This window comes from Aptenodytes patagonicus, chromosome 13 (genome assembly GCF_965638725.1).
Source record: "Aptenodytes patagonicus chromosome 13, bAptPat1.pri.cur, whole genome shotgun sequence".
NCBI lineage: Eukaryota > Metazoa > Chordata > Aves > Sphenisciformes > Spheniscidae > Aptenodytes > Aptenodytes patagonicus.
Genome location: NC_134961.1, coordinates 2,016,464 through 2,032,836, shown reverse-complemented (window position 1 = coordinate 2,032,836; position 16,373 = coordinate 2,016,464). Strand labels below are relative to the sequence as shown.

Genomic DNA, 16,373 nt, shown 5'->3' with positions numbered 1-16,373 from the left:
GAAGATCTTCTCTGGGACCCAAGACACAGAAGGCAGCTTGCCTGTGCCAAGCGATGCCCTAGACCCACGGGGGAGGCGTGAAGATGGCCTCCCTCCAAGTGAAACCAGGGGCAAGACTAGTTCAGCAAGCACTCACCTCCCGGCAGAAGGTCACGATGTTTTCCCACAGGGCTTTGGCCTCTCCCTCGTCTGTCTGCCGCCTCTTTTCCACGTGCATGCTCTCCCGTCTCTTCAGGGGCTTGAGGCCCTTGCGCTGGGCCACGTACTGCTGCGGGGTATGGCAGGCCACGCAGTGCTTGGCCTTGAGCTCGTTGAGCAAGGTGCAAGCGGGACAAGCCCACTGGCCCGGCCTCTCCTGGCCGCTGGGCAGCTGGGATGGGAAGAGGCGGGCGACCTTGCGGGCGGATGGGGCCCTGCTGCTGCAGGAGGAGCAGCCGCCCTTGTCACAAGCCCCGCAGTCGGGGCAGCGGGGGGACGGCTCGCCCTGTGTCCCGTGCTCCTGGAAGCCATGCAGCTTGGAGGAGCCGCAGACTTTGCACTTCTGGGCCAGGGTGGGGTTCTTGAGGGTGCACTTGGAACAGGACCAGGTGGTGAAGTCAGGGCTGGAGGGGCTGCACGGGGTGAATCTCACCGAGTCCCCCACCAGATTGATGGTGTCACTGCCTTTCTGGGCGCTGCAAGCCTCGCATTTGCCAGCCCCGGCAGAGTTAAGCAGGGAGCAGGAGCTGCACTTCCAGTGGGACGGACTGACCTCCATCTCCTCCTCCAGCACGCTCAGCCGCTTGTTGGACAGCAGCTCCTGGAGACGGGCAGCCGGGGCAGCCCTGGCCTGACCCTGCGGAGAGCCCTTCTGCCCCGCTGCGCTCTGAGCCGCGGGCTGGGAGGCTTCAGGCCCTGGCATCTGCAGCTGGGGGGGCACCTCCCGGCGGCTTCGGGGCACAGGGTTGTTCTGGAGGCCCGGGGAGAAGGGACTGAAGGCTGGTATCTTCTGGGCCTCTTGTTCCATAGCCACCGGGCCCTGGGTGGCCACAGCGTCACCATCAGAGATCTCTGCAGAGACTAAAGGCTGTGGGGTAGAGGGGGTCATGTGAAATCCGGCAGGGGTGATGACTTCAGGGACGACCAGCGCCTCTGGTGGGATCTTGGGCAGGGAGAGCTTGCGTGGGCCACCACAGGCAGAGCAGGAATTGGCCACTGGCGTGTTGTGCAGCGTGCAGCGCTGGCAAGCCCAGCCACTCTCCAGCTCCGCTTCATCAGGGCTCTTCCCCTCCGAGTCCTCGCTGCTGCTTTCTGCCTTGGCAGCCTCCTCCTTGGACGTGCCCTTGGGCTCCACAAGCACGGCGGGCTTGGGCAAGATGCCATTGATGACAGGCAAGGGGGAGCCGCTGGGCCCTGGCTCTGGGGTGAACCCACATACCTCGCAGGTTTCCTTGCCCAGAAAGTTCCTGAAGGTGCAGCGGGCACAAGCCCATTTCTGTTCCTCCACACTGAGCCGTAGGATGTGGTTGAGGTCGGGCTTCTGGCGGGGGGCTTCGCATATGGAGCACTGCCGCTGGCCGACGGGGTTCAGAAAGGTGCAGCGGGTGCAGGACCACTCGTGGGTGGCAGCCATGGAGCCGGGAGAGTGGGAGTGGCTGGAAGAAAGCAGAAGACAGCATGAGGCCAAGGCCACCCGGTATGTGGGGGTACCATGCGTTTCCTGGGCTGGCATAGTCACGACCTTGCTTCCAGGAAGGGGACAACCATCAATCCAGTCATTGCTCTCCAGGCACTCGTTCCTCTGGCACTGACAGTTTTTCCCAGTGCACGGCAATGCACTGGCTTCCACCCAAAACACTTCAGGAAGGGCACAAGAAACAGCCTTGCAACCCTGCTGACCCCTCTCCCATTGCAGGGATGCGCCCCGGCAAGCAAGCACACCGCCTCTGCACCCAACTTCGACAATTTTGTACGTCTGCAGCTTGTTTGTAACTCTCTGGAGGGGGTGACACCCTGCTCTGCCTTCTTGCTGTTCCCAGGGTCAATTCTTTCCTCCTTCGGTGTCACTCCAGCCCACCTCTGTTTCACTTTCTGTTCCTGTCTCTCTCCTCTCCTTCTGGCTCGCCACCATGGACACACCACTTATCCACACTGGGATAACTGTGTTATCCCACACCAGGCACCACCAAGCACAGAAAAGCAGGTTGTGGTGTACGGTGGTGCTTTTACCTGGCTATAGGCTTCAGGGCCAGAAGCCTGGCCCGGCCAGCCTGCCAGCGGTAGCTCCATGCCGGAACCGAGGTGAGTTGTGGCGAGCCGGCGCCAGGACAGCTCACCAGCAGGTTCTGAGCTCAGCAGCAGCTCCTGACTCTCCCCAGCCTCCAGCAGAGGCAAGGCATTTCTGACCAGCAGGCTTTGTGGGGCACCGGATCCCAGCTCCAGCTCCTGCCCCGCTTACCTGGGAAGCGGAGAAGCCATAGAGCCCTGCTGTCAGCACCAGCCCTTGGTTTCAACCTCCAGTGTTGCCTGGGAATGCCTGAAACCCTGATGGGGGAACAGGTCCAACACCGCAGCCACCTCACTCCAGGGCAGAAAGTCGTAACAACGTTTTCCAGGCAGGTTCAATTTTCAGAAAGCAAAGCGCAGCAGCAGCACCAGCTCCACAGGCCACAGCAACCTCTGGGCTTGCAGGGAGCAGCTCTCCCTCACTGCGGTCCTCCTGGTGCTCTCAGGAAGGCAATGCCACGCTTGCACACATGCTGACGAACAGCAGAAAGAACCCCAGCCCTGCACGGTGCCCTTTGTCCCCTGGTGGTGTCATTTCCTGGAGCTTCGAGCAAAGGTGGGGCTGAAACAGAGCTTTCTGCTTCCTCCTCCTTTGCACAAGGACAAAACAGTTCTCCTTCAGGTAAACGTGCAGCACGAGCCCAGAGCCCTACCTCCATGCACTCTTGCTCCCAGATAACACAGCCAAGTCTAAAGCCCCAACCTTGAACCCAAGCTCCAGGCCAGCTGAGCCTCTCTCCAGCTGAGCTGGTCCCCTTCCAATCCCTTCCGCCCTGCCCTGCTTGCCTGAGACCCCAGGCAGGGCCAACTCTGCAGGAGAAGCCTCCAAGTTCACCCCATGCCCTCAGCTCTTCCCAGGAACAGCAAATTCAGGCCATCCCAGACCAAGGAACCAACAGCCTAAATCACGGGGGCTGCACCCCAGCAGGCTCACCACTGGCTCCCTCTCTAGCATCCCTTCAAGGACCAGGCTCAACCACAACGCAGGCTGGAACAAAGAAGGGAGAGAAGACGTTTTAAGCCACAGAGGGCAAGCACAGAAAGCTATGAGATGCCGGTGCTGTCCACGGAGGGAACTGGGTCCTGGCTGGCCTCCAGCATCCCAAGCAGCAGCACCTGCACAACCAGCTTCCCAAGGAGGCTGAGCAGACTGCATTGCAGCAGCGGGGTCTTGAGGGGACAGAGGATGCAGCAAGAACCACCCTGGGGAGGAGGAGAGTGACCCTCCTTTTGGCTGGGTACACAAGAAACTCTCCTGGGAATACTCCAGCAGCAGCAGCAATCCGACCACATTTTCAGACCATGCCCCGCAGCCATCAGAAGAGCAGCTCCCCCTCACAAAGAGATCAGATAAAACCTTCAACTCCCTTCTTAAATCAAATGTGTCTCTAAATAAAGCCTGAACACAAGAAATCCATTTTATTGCAAGAGAGAGCTTGAAAATTCATTCTGGTTCATATACCATGCCTTCATAGTTGGAACTTTACAAGGTATTTATTTACTGGAGTTATTTAAGGAATCTTTCCCAGCTAAGAGAAATATAAACATTGATTTTTCTGCCTGAAGTCCTACAGCTGTGAGCCACTGTACAGTCCTCTCCCCTGTGGCAGCACCATGCCCACAACCGTCTGAAAGGGAGATCATTCTTCAAACAGAGAAAGGGAAGGAGCTGTGTGCCTGGCTCCAGCAGAGACGGGGAAGCAAACAGGGCCATGAAGGGCACCATGATCCTGTCACATCCATTCGTCTTACTGGATGAGGTTCATCAAACCACAGGCATCAGCAAAAGGCAAGCAAAGGCTGTCAGCAACCTGCGCCATCCACATCCGTCCTCCTGCAGCGTCCCATGCTGTTACCCACTGCACAATGTGCTGGAAAGCACCGGCTCCAAAAAATCCACCCCTAAACGCAGATGCTGTGCTGCTTACCGCAGAGCGGGACCCTCCAGCCACCAATCTTCCTGCTGCACACATCACTCTCGCACCCACGGTCCTACCCAGCAGGCAAAGGCTTCTGGCCATGCAACCACAGGACCATGGAAAGAAATCCCTTCCCATACCAATAGCGAGAAGGGAAAAACCAGGATAACCTAAAAGACAGAAGTACCACACGAGGGGACAGTGGGACACACCGCATCGCCAGACCTGCCTGATGTGCTATCTGTGACAAGCTGCGGGCTCGGGGAAGGCAGCACCATTTCACTTGGCCGGGCAGGAGATCCAAGCTCCAGGCAGCAAGAAGGGAGGCAGAAGCCAGGACGCTGCAGTGCTCTGCCCTGCCACTGCACGTGCTCTCCCCGGAGCTCTGATACTGGCCTTGGGGAGCTGCGATCGCTCCCCAGCCACGCTGTCCCCTTCCTGGTCCCCTCCTCTCCCCCACGCCACAGAGGTCAGCTCCCAACACTGTCTGTTCCAGGGACACCATCCCGCCTGCTGCTAGGTTTTCCACGTGCTTGACTTTCTCCACTGACAGCTCTCAGGAAAACCAAAAAGCCTCCCAGAAAGGCCATCAGCTCTTCCCTCAAAGGTCTGTAGCTCCCCTTGCAGTGGCAGGGCCACCAGTGTGGCAAAGCTCTGGCAGGAGACTTTCCTGCCTGCTTCTCCCCAGGATGGCTGTTGCACCATGTCGTGGTGCCTGGCAGCCACACAGCTTTCTCTGCAAGCTAGTGGGAGACACACAGAAATGGGAGAGGACACGGGACAGGCATCTTCGCCTGTCCCCCACAAGCCACCGGTTCCCCAGCCTTGACGACTGGCAGTACACCAGACTGCAGCCTGCTCCCACCAGACTCCTGCCTAGGACTGATGGACAATTCAAGTCCCTGCCTGGAGCACCAGACTTAAATTTAAGGGTCCAAAGATCACAGAGGGCACAAGGCTGGAACCCGTCCTTATACGGTACACCCCATACCAGCACACGGTGGATCGTAGCAGCAGCCTCTGTCCCACACCAACACCTACCTCTCAAAAATGAACTGGCTGAAGGAGAAACCCAACTGCAGCCTGTCCAAGCTCTGTACTTTTCCCTACAAAGCCTGGCTGGCTCCTTTCCCAGCAGGCAACGAGCCTGCGTGAGGAAACACAGTTGTCGCCACCATCTATTCACCAGGCCCATCTGCTGTATGATAACAGACATGCTCTCCAGCCCCAAAAAACGCAACTGAGATAAACATCGCCTGCCACCTTCCCAGGCGCCTGTGCAGGAGAGGAGCTCCTCTCAAAAACAGCCGCTCCACAGCGACCTGGCAAAGTCACCCACCCACAGAAGGGCTTTTTCTTGGGAAGGGGACACTTTACAGGGAGCACAATGACACAAGCTCTCAGGAGCCCGTCGGGCTGGCAGCAGGGATCTGCTAGAGGCTCTTTTTGGGTGCACACGGCAAGGAAAGGGCAACAGCTGTACCACCCCGCACCTCCAGCAGCATGGACAAGGCTGGCCCCACAGGGCCATGCTTCCCACCACAGTAGCTCTACCCAGCCAAGACAGGGTGCACATCAGCTGGCGGGAGACATCACCACATTGGCAGGACTGCACCTACCTTGGCAATCACAACAGTATAATTATAATACTTAAAAAAGAATATAGAAGGTACTCAACCAAGTAGACAGTTTTCAGCATGCTAATCAGGTCCCAGGGAACCTTACTGCTCACTCTGTTTTGCGGAGTTAGAAGTGCCAAAGACAGCCCACTGCCAAGGTGACAGCCTCCAGAGAGGGATGCTGGCTGGGACGCCTAGGCAGCATTCGCAGGCAGAATCTGGCAGCAGAGCTGCCTGACGGGTGTGTGGCTCCTACCCTCTGGACACCGTTTCTGAGCGTGCAGAGGCGGCGGGGGAAGGCTGTCACTAGGAGGGAAGGGACAGTCACTGCAGGGACATCGTGGCCCTTTGCTTCCCTCTGATGTGCAGGAACTTTCCTCTAACCAGAGTGGGGTAGAACTGTTAGGACAAGACAGGGAAGGGATTAAGAAGACACCAGCTGGTCACCTTCCAAACCCACCTTGGGATAGCGATGTCCCCCTCCTAGGGCTCTGCTCAGCGATGAGTTTAGGAGTCTCTGCTGAGCTTGCGTGTCCTGTTGCTACAGAGCCCCGGCTCCTACACAGCCATCGAACAAGCCAGGGGTCTCCGCTACCTTTGGGTGTTATCTGGGACCAAAGGCTTTTCTGGAGCCTCACCAGAGCAGGGCAAGACAGGAAGGAACAGGGCAGGGTGTGAGACGAGGAAGTGCCCAAAAACCTGCAGTCTGCGTCTTTCCTGCTAGCAGGGAGCTGGTGGTGTGCCAGGCCTGTGTGATGTGCAGCTGAGCTCCAGGGCAAGAGATGGCAACCAGCCCTGGACAGAAGCACCTTGGACTGCCAGAGCGAGTGGCTCGAGGTGACCTGGGCACTGGAGCGAGAGATCCCAGGGCTCCACTGCAGAGCCCACACTGGTAACAGGATTATATGAGCTTGTGTCAATCGCATGCAGCAACAGAATCAGGCTGTTTCTCTAAAAAAAAAAAATCTTCCAGAACAGCTAAAGCCTTAAAACTTACTCCTTCAGTTCTCTCCTGCAGTAAATAAACAAAAAAATAAAAATCAATTGTTCTAGTAATGTACAAACCCCGAGCTCTCTGAAACAGAACGCATTGTAGCAAAATCCTCTTGTTCAACAAATACAAGAAAAAGCACTAGAACTTTGTGGAAGAAAAAGAAAAACCACAAAAAACCCAAACAAAATCCTGCCTTGATTGTCTGTGAGCTGTGAATCAATCCCCCTCCTCCCCATCCAGCTGTTTTCTATTTAACTCCTTTCAACGGCACAGCATGCTCTGACCAAGAGAGGACTGCTGGGCCGTCTCCTGCGCGGATCTACCACGTCTCCAGAGCCACAGCCAGAACAGGAGACATCCGTACCTGTGCAAGAAGGGGGTGAGGGGGGTCAGGAACCATGCGGCATCGCTCTGGCAGCTGAACTGTTAGAAGGGCACGTGGGTTGGGATCATGGCCTGCACGTCATGAAGCCCAGGCAAGGAGATGCTGTTGGCTGAGCTGACTCGCTCTTGCAGAGCCAGGCAAGGGGTGGTAGGCTGGACCAGGGGAAGGTTGCAGCAGATATACTGGCAGAGCAACACAGAAAGACTATGAACAGGGACTTTCCACTTTTACAAGTTTCTATAGGAGAAAAATAGTCTCTGATTCACACTTCTAAACCCTGAAGGCTATAAAACTGCCACCAGCACTGTGCTAGCATCATACAAACAGGGCAGGTTGCATAAGTATTTCCAAATCCCGCCTCTCCCACTCCACCAAAGTGAGACAAGAAAATAACACAGGCTTCAGTACCAGTGACCTTCACCCAGTTTCAGAGAGGTGCAGGCAAAACCAAAGCACCAGAAGTGACCTGTCCCTTTGCCCTCTTCTCCCACTTCGCACCAGCACAGTTCTACTGAGCAAGGGCAGAGACAGCAAAGAAAACCTCCCCTACGCTCACCCATGCTTTCTTGGAGGCTCATATCAAAGCAACCAAGTCGGGCAGTGCCAGGCAGGCCCACTGAATGGCACAAATGTGCCCATAAAACGGGGGCCCTTGCTGGACCTCTCCACCTGTGAGCGAAAGCAGCACCCCCCTTCCACAAGAGGAAGCATGGAGGATCCCAGGATAACTCAGGTCAGAAGGGACCTCGGGGGGGGTCTCCAGCCCAAACTCCTGCTCCAAGCTGCATCTTTTAAGAGATCACAGCAGGTCGTTCAGGTTTATACAGTCTGGTCTTGAAAACTTCCAAGCATGGAGACTACACAACCTCTCTGGGCAGTGAACTCTGCTGACTCTCCTTGAGGCAAAAACGCTTCTCCTTATAGCCGGCCTGACCCTCTCCTGTCTCATCGTATGCCTGTTGTTTCCCCGTCCTCCCACCACGCGCTGCTGTGAAGAGCCCAGCTCTGTCTTCTGGATGATGTCCCTGTAGGTATTGGTAGACCTCCTCCAAAGCCTTCTCTTCTCCAGCCTGAACGAGCCCAGCTCCCTCATCCTCTCCTTGCAGGGCACGTGCTCCAGCACCCTGACCATCTTAGTGCCCCTCCAGTGAACTTGCTCCAGTTTGCCGAGATCTTTGCTGTACCGGGAAGCCCGAAACTGGATGTACATTAAGGAGTTCAAGCTGCAGTGTCACTACACCTTTCTGGGTTGCACTCCTGCTCCCCTTGCACAGCACCGGGGAAGTGTTTGGTACTGTATGGGTCTGAGCAACCCTGCAGAATGGGGCCGGTGGCTCGCATCCTCCTCGAGGAGGAGGGAAATTAATTAGTCCTCTCATACCAGTTGGCTCCTTCAGCCAGGACTGGAGCCGGGGCCTTGGTCTGAGCTCCTGGCTGCACTGTTCTCTTTGCTCCTTCAGTCTGGTGGAAAGGAACCACAACGACTACAACTACACAAATTCCTCCTCTTGTTGAAGCAGTTGATGAAATAAAGACTTCTTGATCCTGAAATATTAATTTTTGAGTGCTCCAGAGCTTTATCATATATTTATATCTGCTCTCACTCTTTAGAGTCAGTCCAGGACAAACTGTCAGCTAGTTCCCAGAAACACAGCTTAGATAGGAGAAGGAAAAACAGCCGAGGGACCAGCCCGTTCCGCTTCCATGGCAAACTCTCCTCTGGCCAGGACATCCTTTCTTTCTGGAGGTTACCTCCTCCCAGGCCCAGCACAGTATCAGTGCTCCTGACCATTCACTGGGGCAGGACAATTACATTTATGCAGAAAATAGCATTTTCCACTGGTAGTAACTTGCAATGAATTGAAGCAGGACAACTGGATTTGTTCTGTTTAATAAAGCAATGATGGCAGATGAAAGTCACTCATCAAAGCAGAAGGGAGAAAAAAAAAAAAGCCTAATTTTGCAGCAGGAAACCGTGCAAGGGTGAGCACTTGACGGTGAACGGGGCCATTAAAGACCCAACACCACCACACAACCCTCCCCAGAAGGTGCTGAGAGGCTCAGACAGACACTAAGAGTTTTCCGAGCTGATGACGCACTCCAGTTCCTGGGAATTTCTTGGTCCCATTGCACCAAACCTCAAGAGGGTTCTTGCACAGTTTCTGTTTAGCTTCTGCTTTTCCCACAACGGACATAGCTCCGCCAGCTCAGATGTGCTCCACCAGCCAGGGAGAGAAGAGGCTGTGAGTTTTAATGAGGAGTTCCCAGGGGAAAACCGAACTCTGCTAATGAGAAGTCTGAGGAAAAAAAAAAACCACTGGCCCCAAATGTATGGAGTTCATTCAGCAGTATATTTTTGTGGCAGCCAACAAAACCACAGAACATCCTCTCAAACTGCAGTTTTCCCTGAAATTTACTTTGCTGTCACCTCCCCAAAAACAGGGCTTGCCTGTCTTAAGGAAGACAGATGTTAAGGGTGGGTGAGAGGGGACATTTTGCTGTAGGACAGGGAAGAAAGGACTTCCAAGGCAACACTCTGCAAGTACAACTGCTTGGAAAGGATGCAAGTAGAACAGAGAACACGCTCCTCTACCCTTTGCCAGCCATGAAGGGGCCCCAAGAACCTGTCAAGAGCGGCGTGGGAAACGGGAGGAGGACAGAGGCACAGCTAGGACAGGAGCACCCTGAAAGCTGCTGTAACACGCGCCAAAGTCTGGCTTTGATGAAGGAAGGAAGTTGAGGAGATCATCATCACTTGGAAAGTCCTCTTCATGGCTGAAATCCCTGGCTGGGTTTGGCCCAGGAAAAGGAGAGAAGGAACAGAGTCTTTCAAGGGATCTGCCCATCTGAACACATGGTCACTGGAGTTGCAGGCCCAATGCCGCTGCAAGAATGCAAAGCGACACACGTCTGGAAGGAGCATGCCTCACACTAGCTTTCCTCCAAGGCTAAGGACATACAGGCAGTGTTATCCTAAACTGATGGACTGGAGACAAGAGACTTTTATCGTTCTTCATGCAAAATCATCAAAGCAGAATCAGAATCTGGAAGGCTTGCCTTGTGAGAAAAACAGGACGTGCATCATTAGCCTTTAATATACCTTAATTGCTTCGGTGTTGTAAGATACTAGTTTTCAGAAGAAAACCAGTTTGGCTGGCAGAGCGCTGTGTGGTACAGGCACGCTGAGACAAGACCATTCTCAAAGGCTACTTTGCTAATGAACAGGTTACCCAAATCTCTGCCAGGGCAACAAGAAGAATCCCTGGGGATACGAAAGGAAGAGGCAGACTGAGTATTTCAAGGAGGCCAGCAAAGCCCCAGTTCTAGCTTTGCTCAAATGTCATGAGCTTTTGCAAGCTCTGGGTTCACAAGCTTTTGATGAGGGACCAGCTGTCTCACCCTAAAGAAGGCCTCCTGCACCTACCCAAGGTTATCGGGATACAGGGCCCAGAGGAGATGGCCAATGGCAATGTGACCTCTTCAAAACTCAGGATGGAGGCATGGGGAACGTGCTACGCTGGCACTCAGTCACACCGGATCATCACGCGACAGGCTTTGCTGCAGCAAAGCTGGCAGGAGAACAGTCCGGGAAGGTCTCTCTGGAGCCCCAGCCCTGGGGACAGCCACCAGCACATCCTCAGCTCCTCTCAAGCTTCACTGTTTCTCATTAAGATCAATTCCAGCCTGTTGTTATAATTAATAACCTCATTTTGCCTCCCTGCACGCAAGCATGGGAAATTTCTGCAGTTGCAATCACAGTTCACTTCAAAGAAACCAATTTAGCACAGCACTACTACTGCCATCATTCCTGGACTCAACTACTTTATTTACCTTTTCTGTACCTAATTTCCCTGGTCTTTTGGGTATCTGGGGAAATTAAGAGCAAACAATATCAAGCTCCAATTGCACCTAAGTATTGTACTAGGTGAGGAAAATTTGTGTCACTAACTCAGCCCAGCACCGTACTACGTATATGCTTAAACAGGTTCAATAATGTCTTAATACATTGATTTCGCTCAAGGTGGTGATGAATTGAATGGCCTCAATCCGTATCTTGCCTTACTTGACTACACTACACTGACTTTGGCTAAAATCCACATACAGTAGATATTTGAACCCACTTAAGAGCAAATACACAAAGGAGGTACACCAGTTTTATAGGTTTTTATCACAGTTGCATGAAATTGGTGTAATTTGGGTGTAGAACACGCAAAGGATCTCTGCAGATGCCCTGGTTCCGCTAAAATATTTGGGAGCGCCTCAGCATGCCTGCAGCTCCCACAAAAGCTGCTCTTTCAGGGGAAAAAGGCCCACGGTCCTCCAGCAAGCGCAACGCAAGAATTCAAGAATTCAATTTTTTTTGTTAAAAAAACAACAGACCAGAAAGGCCTGAACCCTAGAAGACTGACAGACCCAAGTTACGTTGGATACTTGTAGCTTCAGCTTCTTGTGCACTTGGAGCAAGAAGGCTCTTAGAGAACAGTAGATTTGTTCTTTAGAAAGCCTGGTAAAAATTGGTTCAGCTATCTTGCACGTTTTTTATACTTATACTCCATCTTTGGTCTGAGCAGTGTCCCAGAAAGTTTCCCACGTAAAATAAAGTCGTCCAGCAAAATTCATGAGCACCTGAAATGGAGGAGGATTTAGACTCCATTGAAATCAATCCCACAGACCAGGATGATGCATCTTGCGGATCTGCTGCTAAATAAAGTGATTACCTGTTTGCAAGATGGCTTGTATAGAAAGGTTTGAAAGAAACAGACTTTCACACCCAGCCATCAAACTGAGGCCTCCATGCTAAAAAACTGAAAGCCAACGTGATCCACAGCCCAAACAGGGTAGGATCTTGCCAACATTATGGGGAAACACAAAGATTATGAGAGCTGCCGTAACTCAGCTTTTGGCCCTTCAGAGTCATCTTTTACAGCGACGCCAGGGGAAAGTTTTTCTGGAAGCAGCAAAAGGGAATTTGGGAATTATATTTTCTTGAGAGGTTTTCATGAGAATGACTGCTCATGATCCTGCTGCCAACCCAAATCCCACAGCAATCTCCAGCCAGCATCCAGCGGGTGCAATGCACGCAAACATCAAACAAACCTCCTGGCCCTTTGACTCTCCACGCCGAGATGACAAGACAAAAAACTCAACATCAGTCACCGAGGAAGAGGGCTGATCCCACACCCCGGCAAGACTCAAAATGCCGGCATCAGGGGTGCTCCTTGCTGTGCGAGGTGCTCGCTGTGTATGCCCTGGAGCCCCGCTCACTCGCTGATGTTGAGAACAGGTTTAGTACAAACGTGCATTGCAGTTTTACTTCAACGGCCCCAGCAGGAGGGAGTTTGCAATTATTCACATGTGGAGAAGCCTGAACGCTTCTGCAGAAAAGAACGAAAAACTTCAAACTCTGAGAAGATCGCCTTGGTTAGGAAGAAAGACTTTGAAGGAGGGACAGGGGCTCCAAAAACATATCTAATCATTCCCTGACTGGCCCATAAATCCTTCCCTGCCTTGAGGCAGCTCGGAAAACTTCTCAAGAGCCTATGAAGGGTCAATTCTGGTAGACACCTTCCCTGGTCGGTAATACAGATGAACTGAAAAAAGGTGAATCAAGGTGAGGGGAGAGCGGTTCAGCTGCCAAGCAGCAAGACAGGCTACAGTCAAAGGCCAAACAGGTTCAGATCTGGCAGAAAAGGGGTGATGCCTGCTGACCTGGCTGCAGTGTCCAGCCTTGACTCTCAGCCCAAAAAACTCTGGCCCTTTGAACACGGCAGGAGAAGAGATTATTACAGAGCAAACAAGGCCCTGGCAACATCAGGACTGACAGAATACCATTGATCCCATCACACACCCAGCAGGGACCAGTGAGGACACCGAATCCTCTGGGATGAGCTGTAGCACAACCCTCCATGGAGCAATGTCCTTTAAACCTCAAGGTGTGCCGGGAAGAGGGTGGGAGATACCAGGAGCACCTAATGGCCTCCTGTGCCCGCAGGAACCCGAGGACAAACACACCCAGAGCAATATGAAGCCAAATCACACCCTAGAGGCAGCCTCTCCTCTTGCAGTCATGAGGGCTCCCTGCTGATCCGGACAAACTGGTGAGCAGTTTAATGCTGAACATGTGAGCAGGACACATCATACAGGTACCACTCCCATCAGGAGCACAGACCTCCAAGCCTCCACTGAAGTTAGGCTAGCACAAGATGTATAGAAATCAGGGGATATCAGGAACAACAGGGAGAGGATTTGTCACCAACATGCCAGATCTAGGAGGACTAGGAAGATGCTGGGGAAGAACAGCTGGGAAGATGATGTTCTTTACTACTACTATTACACCAATTAATTTCAAATCACGGCAGGTTTTAATTTAAAAAGCCAACAGAAAAGTTGGTAACAGCAGTGAGCCAGGAGAAGATCCCAGGGAAGAGCAGCACAGGGTTAATGCCTCTCTCAGAGCATTAACAGCAGCCAATAAGTGGCATCCAGGGAGGCCACAGAACATCCCCTTCACCATGTCTTTTGCCCAGAGAGGAAGACAGGCAAGACTTTGCTGTCTTCAACGCACCGCTGAGACCTCAACGAGACTGACATACCAAGGAGGGACGTCCTTTTTTGCTCCATCAAGGATATGTGCCACTCCCTCAGATCCGCTGGTCGAGGGGCCTTCCTCTGACCTTCCTCCTCTGTTACTGCCTCTTGGCCGTCTCCACTGCAGAACTGCCAGGCTGGCTCTGCCCCAGGCCCTGCCATCAACACTTCTCACCAAGGCAGGGGGAGTCATCTGCTATCCACCCCAGCAGACCGGCCATGGGAATGCCTGCCTGCCCACGTGGTGCCTTGCCCAGAGATGGCAGGATGGCAACAGCTTCATCTCAATGATTATCTAGGATGCTCGGGTCGGGAAGAGTGGGAAGGGTGGCCAGAAGAGCTCAAAGTGTAAGGATTTCAGATGAAATGCAGGAGGGAATGGACTAGAGGACACCTCTTAGGACATCTCATGTGTGGAGAGCATGGCACAGGACAGGATTGAGGAGCTGCAGGTGATGCTCTGTGAGCAACTCCACACCCCCACATCACTCTCACAGCCAGCGCCACCAGCTCAGCTCCAAAACACCGCCCTGTACTTTCACAGAGTAAATTAAATCCCTTCTTCCCAGGATGAAAAGGAAATTCAAAGCTATTTGCTGCCTTTGAGGCCTGAAAGGCAAAATACTGCTGTCAGAGGAAGCCATACAAGGCTGGAGAGGGCTGCCTGCCCCCTCGCGTGGCCCTGCAGGGGTTGCGGGGCGGTGGGAGCTATCGCAACACAGGCACAACCGCAGGGAAGGAGGTGGGAGGACCCTGCAAAGCCCCTCTCTCCTTTTGTCACACCAGTTCCCAGCCTGCCCATAATCAGCTGCACGGGGCAGGCCGCTATTTCCGTGAGAAACAACCATCTTTTTTCCTGAATTCTCCCTGAAAAAGCAATAAATCAAGGCATAGCTCCAAGGTACAATTAAGAAAAGAACAGCAGTAATCAAGAGCTCGGTACCATTTGGGATGGAGGGAGAGAGAAAGACTCGTCTTTCCGTGAGGTCTGAGACTAAGGAGAGCGGGGCTGCAGCCTGGCAGAGTCGGGGGAGCAGAGCCTCCAACCTCCTCCTCCTCTCCTGGGGCTTTAACTTGGCCATCATCCTGGCTCCTGGCAGACCTGCTGCCGGTCGCTCTTCCTGCAAACGAGGAAACTTCTCGGGGCCCAAGCCCCCGCTGCCAAGCTCTGCAGCGGCACTGTCCCATGCCAGATCACACAGCGCCCTTTCCCACAGCTGCCAGCCAGGCTCGGGGCACCGCGAACAGGACCTCGCGCCCACCGGCGAGACGGAAGGCAGCAGGGCACTGTGGTCCATCGCCAGCGGCTGTCAGGCTCTCTCCAGGATGATTAACAGGCCTTAATGAAAAGCTAAGCCTGTGCCTCAGGAAAGCAGCCCATGCTTAATAACCCAGCCAACAAGCTTTGCACTGATCTGCAGAAAGAAAGAAAGATTGCCAAGGGACAGAGGAAGAGAGGAACTCTGGCAACTCCCGACATCCCCGGGGTTCAGCCTATGGTCGGATCAGGGCACAGTAATCAAGCACCGCAGCCATGCTACAAATGTCATCTGGCAGCGAGGGGAAAGGCGAGGATGGCGGTTCCTCCCAGACCCAGTGCCACAAACTAGCAAGCCCTGCTATCTCTCAACGTGCTTGAGCAGCTTCTTTGATGACAGGAGATCAGAAGGCAGAGAGCAAATTTGAATGTCCTCTCTTCTACTTCAGGAACCACATCTGCAACCCCTCCAAAGAACACCGATCCCAGAGGAGGACCTCAACGCACAGAGCAGAAGCCCAGGGTGATGTCCCAGATGAACTAGGTATTGGAGTTCGCACACATATGCACACACTCACTCTTTCCACCGAGTCCTTGGCTCCACATGCAACTTTCAAGCACACTCACATTCACTACCACGTCCTGGACAAAACATGCACAAAGGCTTGGTGCAGCCTGCTGCACTGCAGCCACGTCCCTCCACGCTTTACTGACCTGGGGTGAAGCGGGGCCGAGGGCTTGCTTGGTCAGCTCGGCTGCCTGGGCCACCATGGAGAGCAGAGGCTTCCAACAGCAGTAAACCCCACCAACCTCACAGATGGCTCCAGCCTTTCCTGCTCCTGGATCATCCACACCTTCTCCAGCTCTGTTCCCCTTCCCAGGTTATGTCAGGTCAAGCAGACAAATGCCAGACCGCACAAAATTTGTTGCTGCATCAGCTGTGGTTTCAGGAGGCTGTTGCCATGCTGCAGCCAGCAAGCTCTGCTCTCCTTGCAGGCTCGGGGGGAGGAAGAACAAGGCGGGGGGAGAAGTCACCTCAGGTGCTGTTCAGACTCAGGGCAAATGAACCAGCATCTCCTCCACGCAATAGGAGGAAGAAGCAATTTATTCTGACAAACGGTGAAAGCCTGCAGTGGGGTTGGCCCTTTCTGTCAAAGCTGGTGTACCACACAGAGGCTTACGTGCTGGAGCAGAGAGGGGAGGGTACCGGCAGTCAAGTGATATATGCATCACTCACAGAGGGAGACGATCAGCAACTCAGAAGAACCAGGCTGCAAAAGATACCTGCCTACCCACCTGGGATTCTGGTGGCAGGCAAGCACCGTGTGTGCTAGCCAGCCATCAC

At 53.6% G+C, this 16,373-nt stretch overlaps 1 protein-coding gene across 14 annotated transcripts in view; it reads right to left on the bottom strand.

The window, feature by feature from the left end:
• Nucleotides 1-16,373, bottom strand: part of CAPN15 (calpain 15) — a 59,836-nt gene that overhangs the window by 12,029 nt on the left and 31,434 nt on the right. For all 14 annotated transcript variants that reach the window (XM_076351007.1, XM_076351006.1, XM_076351005.1 and 11 more), the window contains one exon: nt 137-1,634. In XM_076351007.1, coding sequence (XP_076207122.1) covers nt 137-1,634 — 1,498 coding nt within the window. The remainder of the gene's footprint in view (nt 1-136; nt 1,635-16,373) is intronic.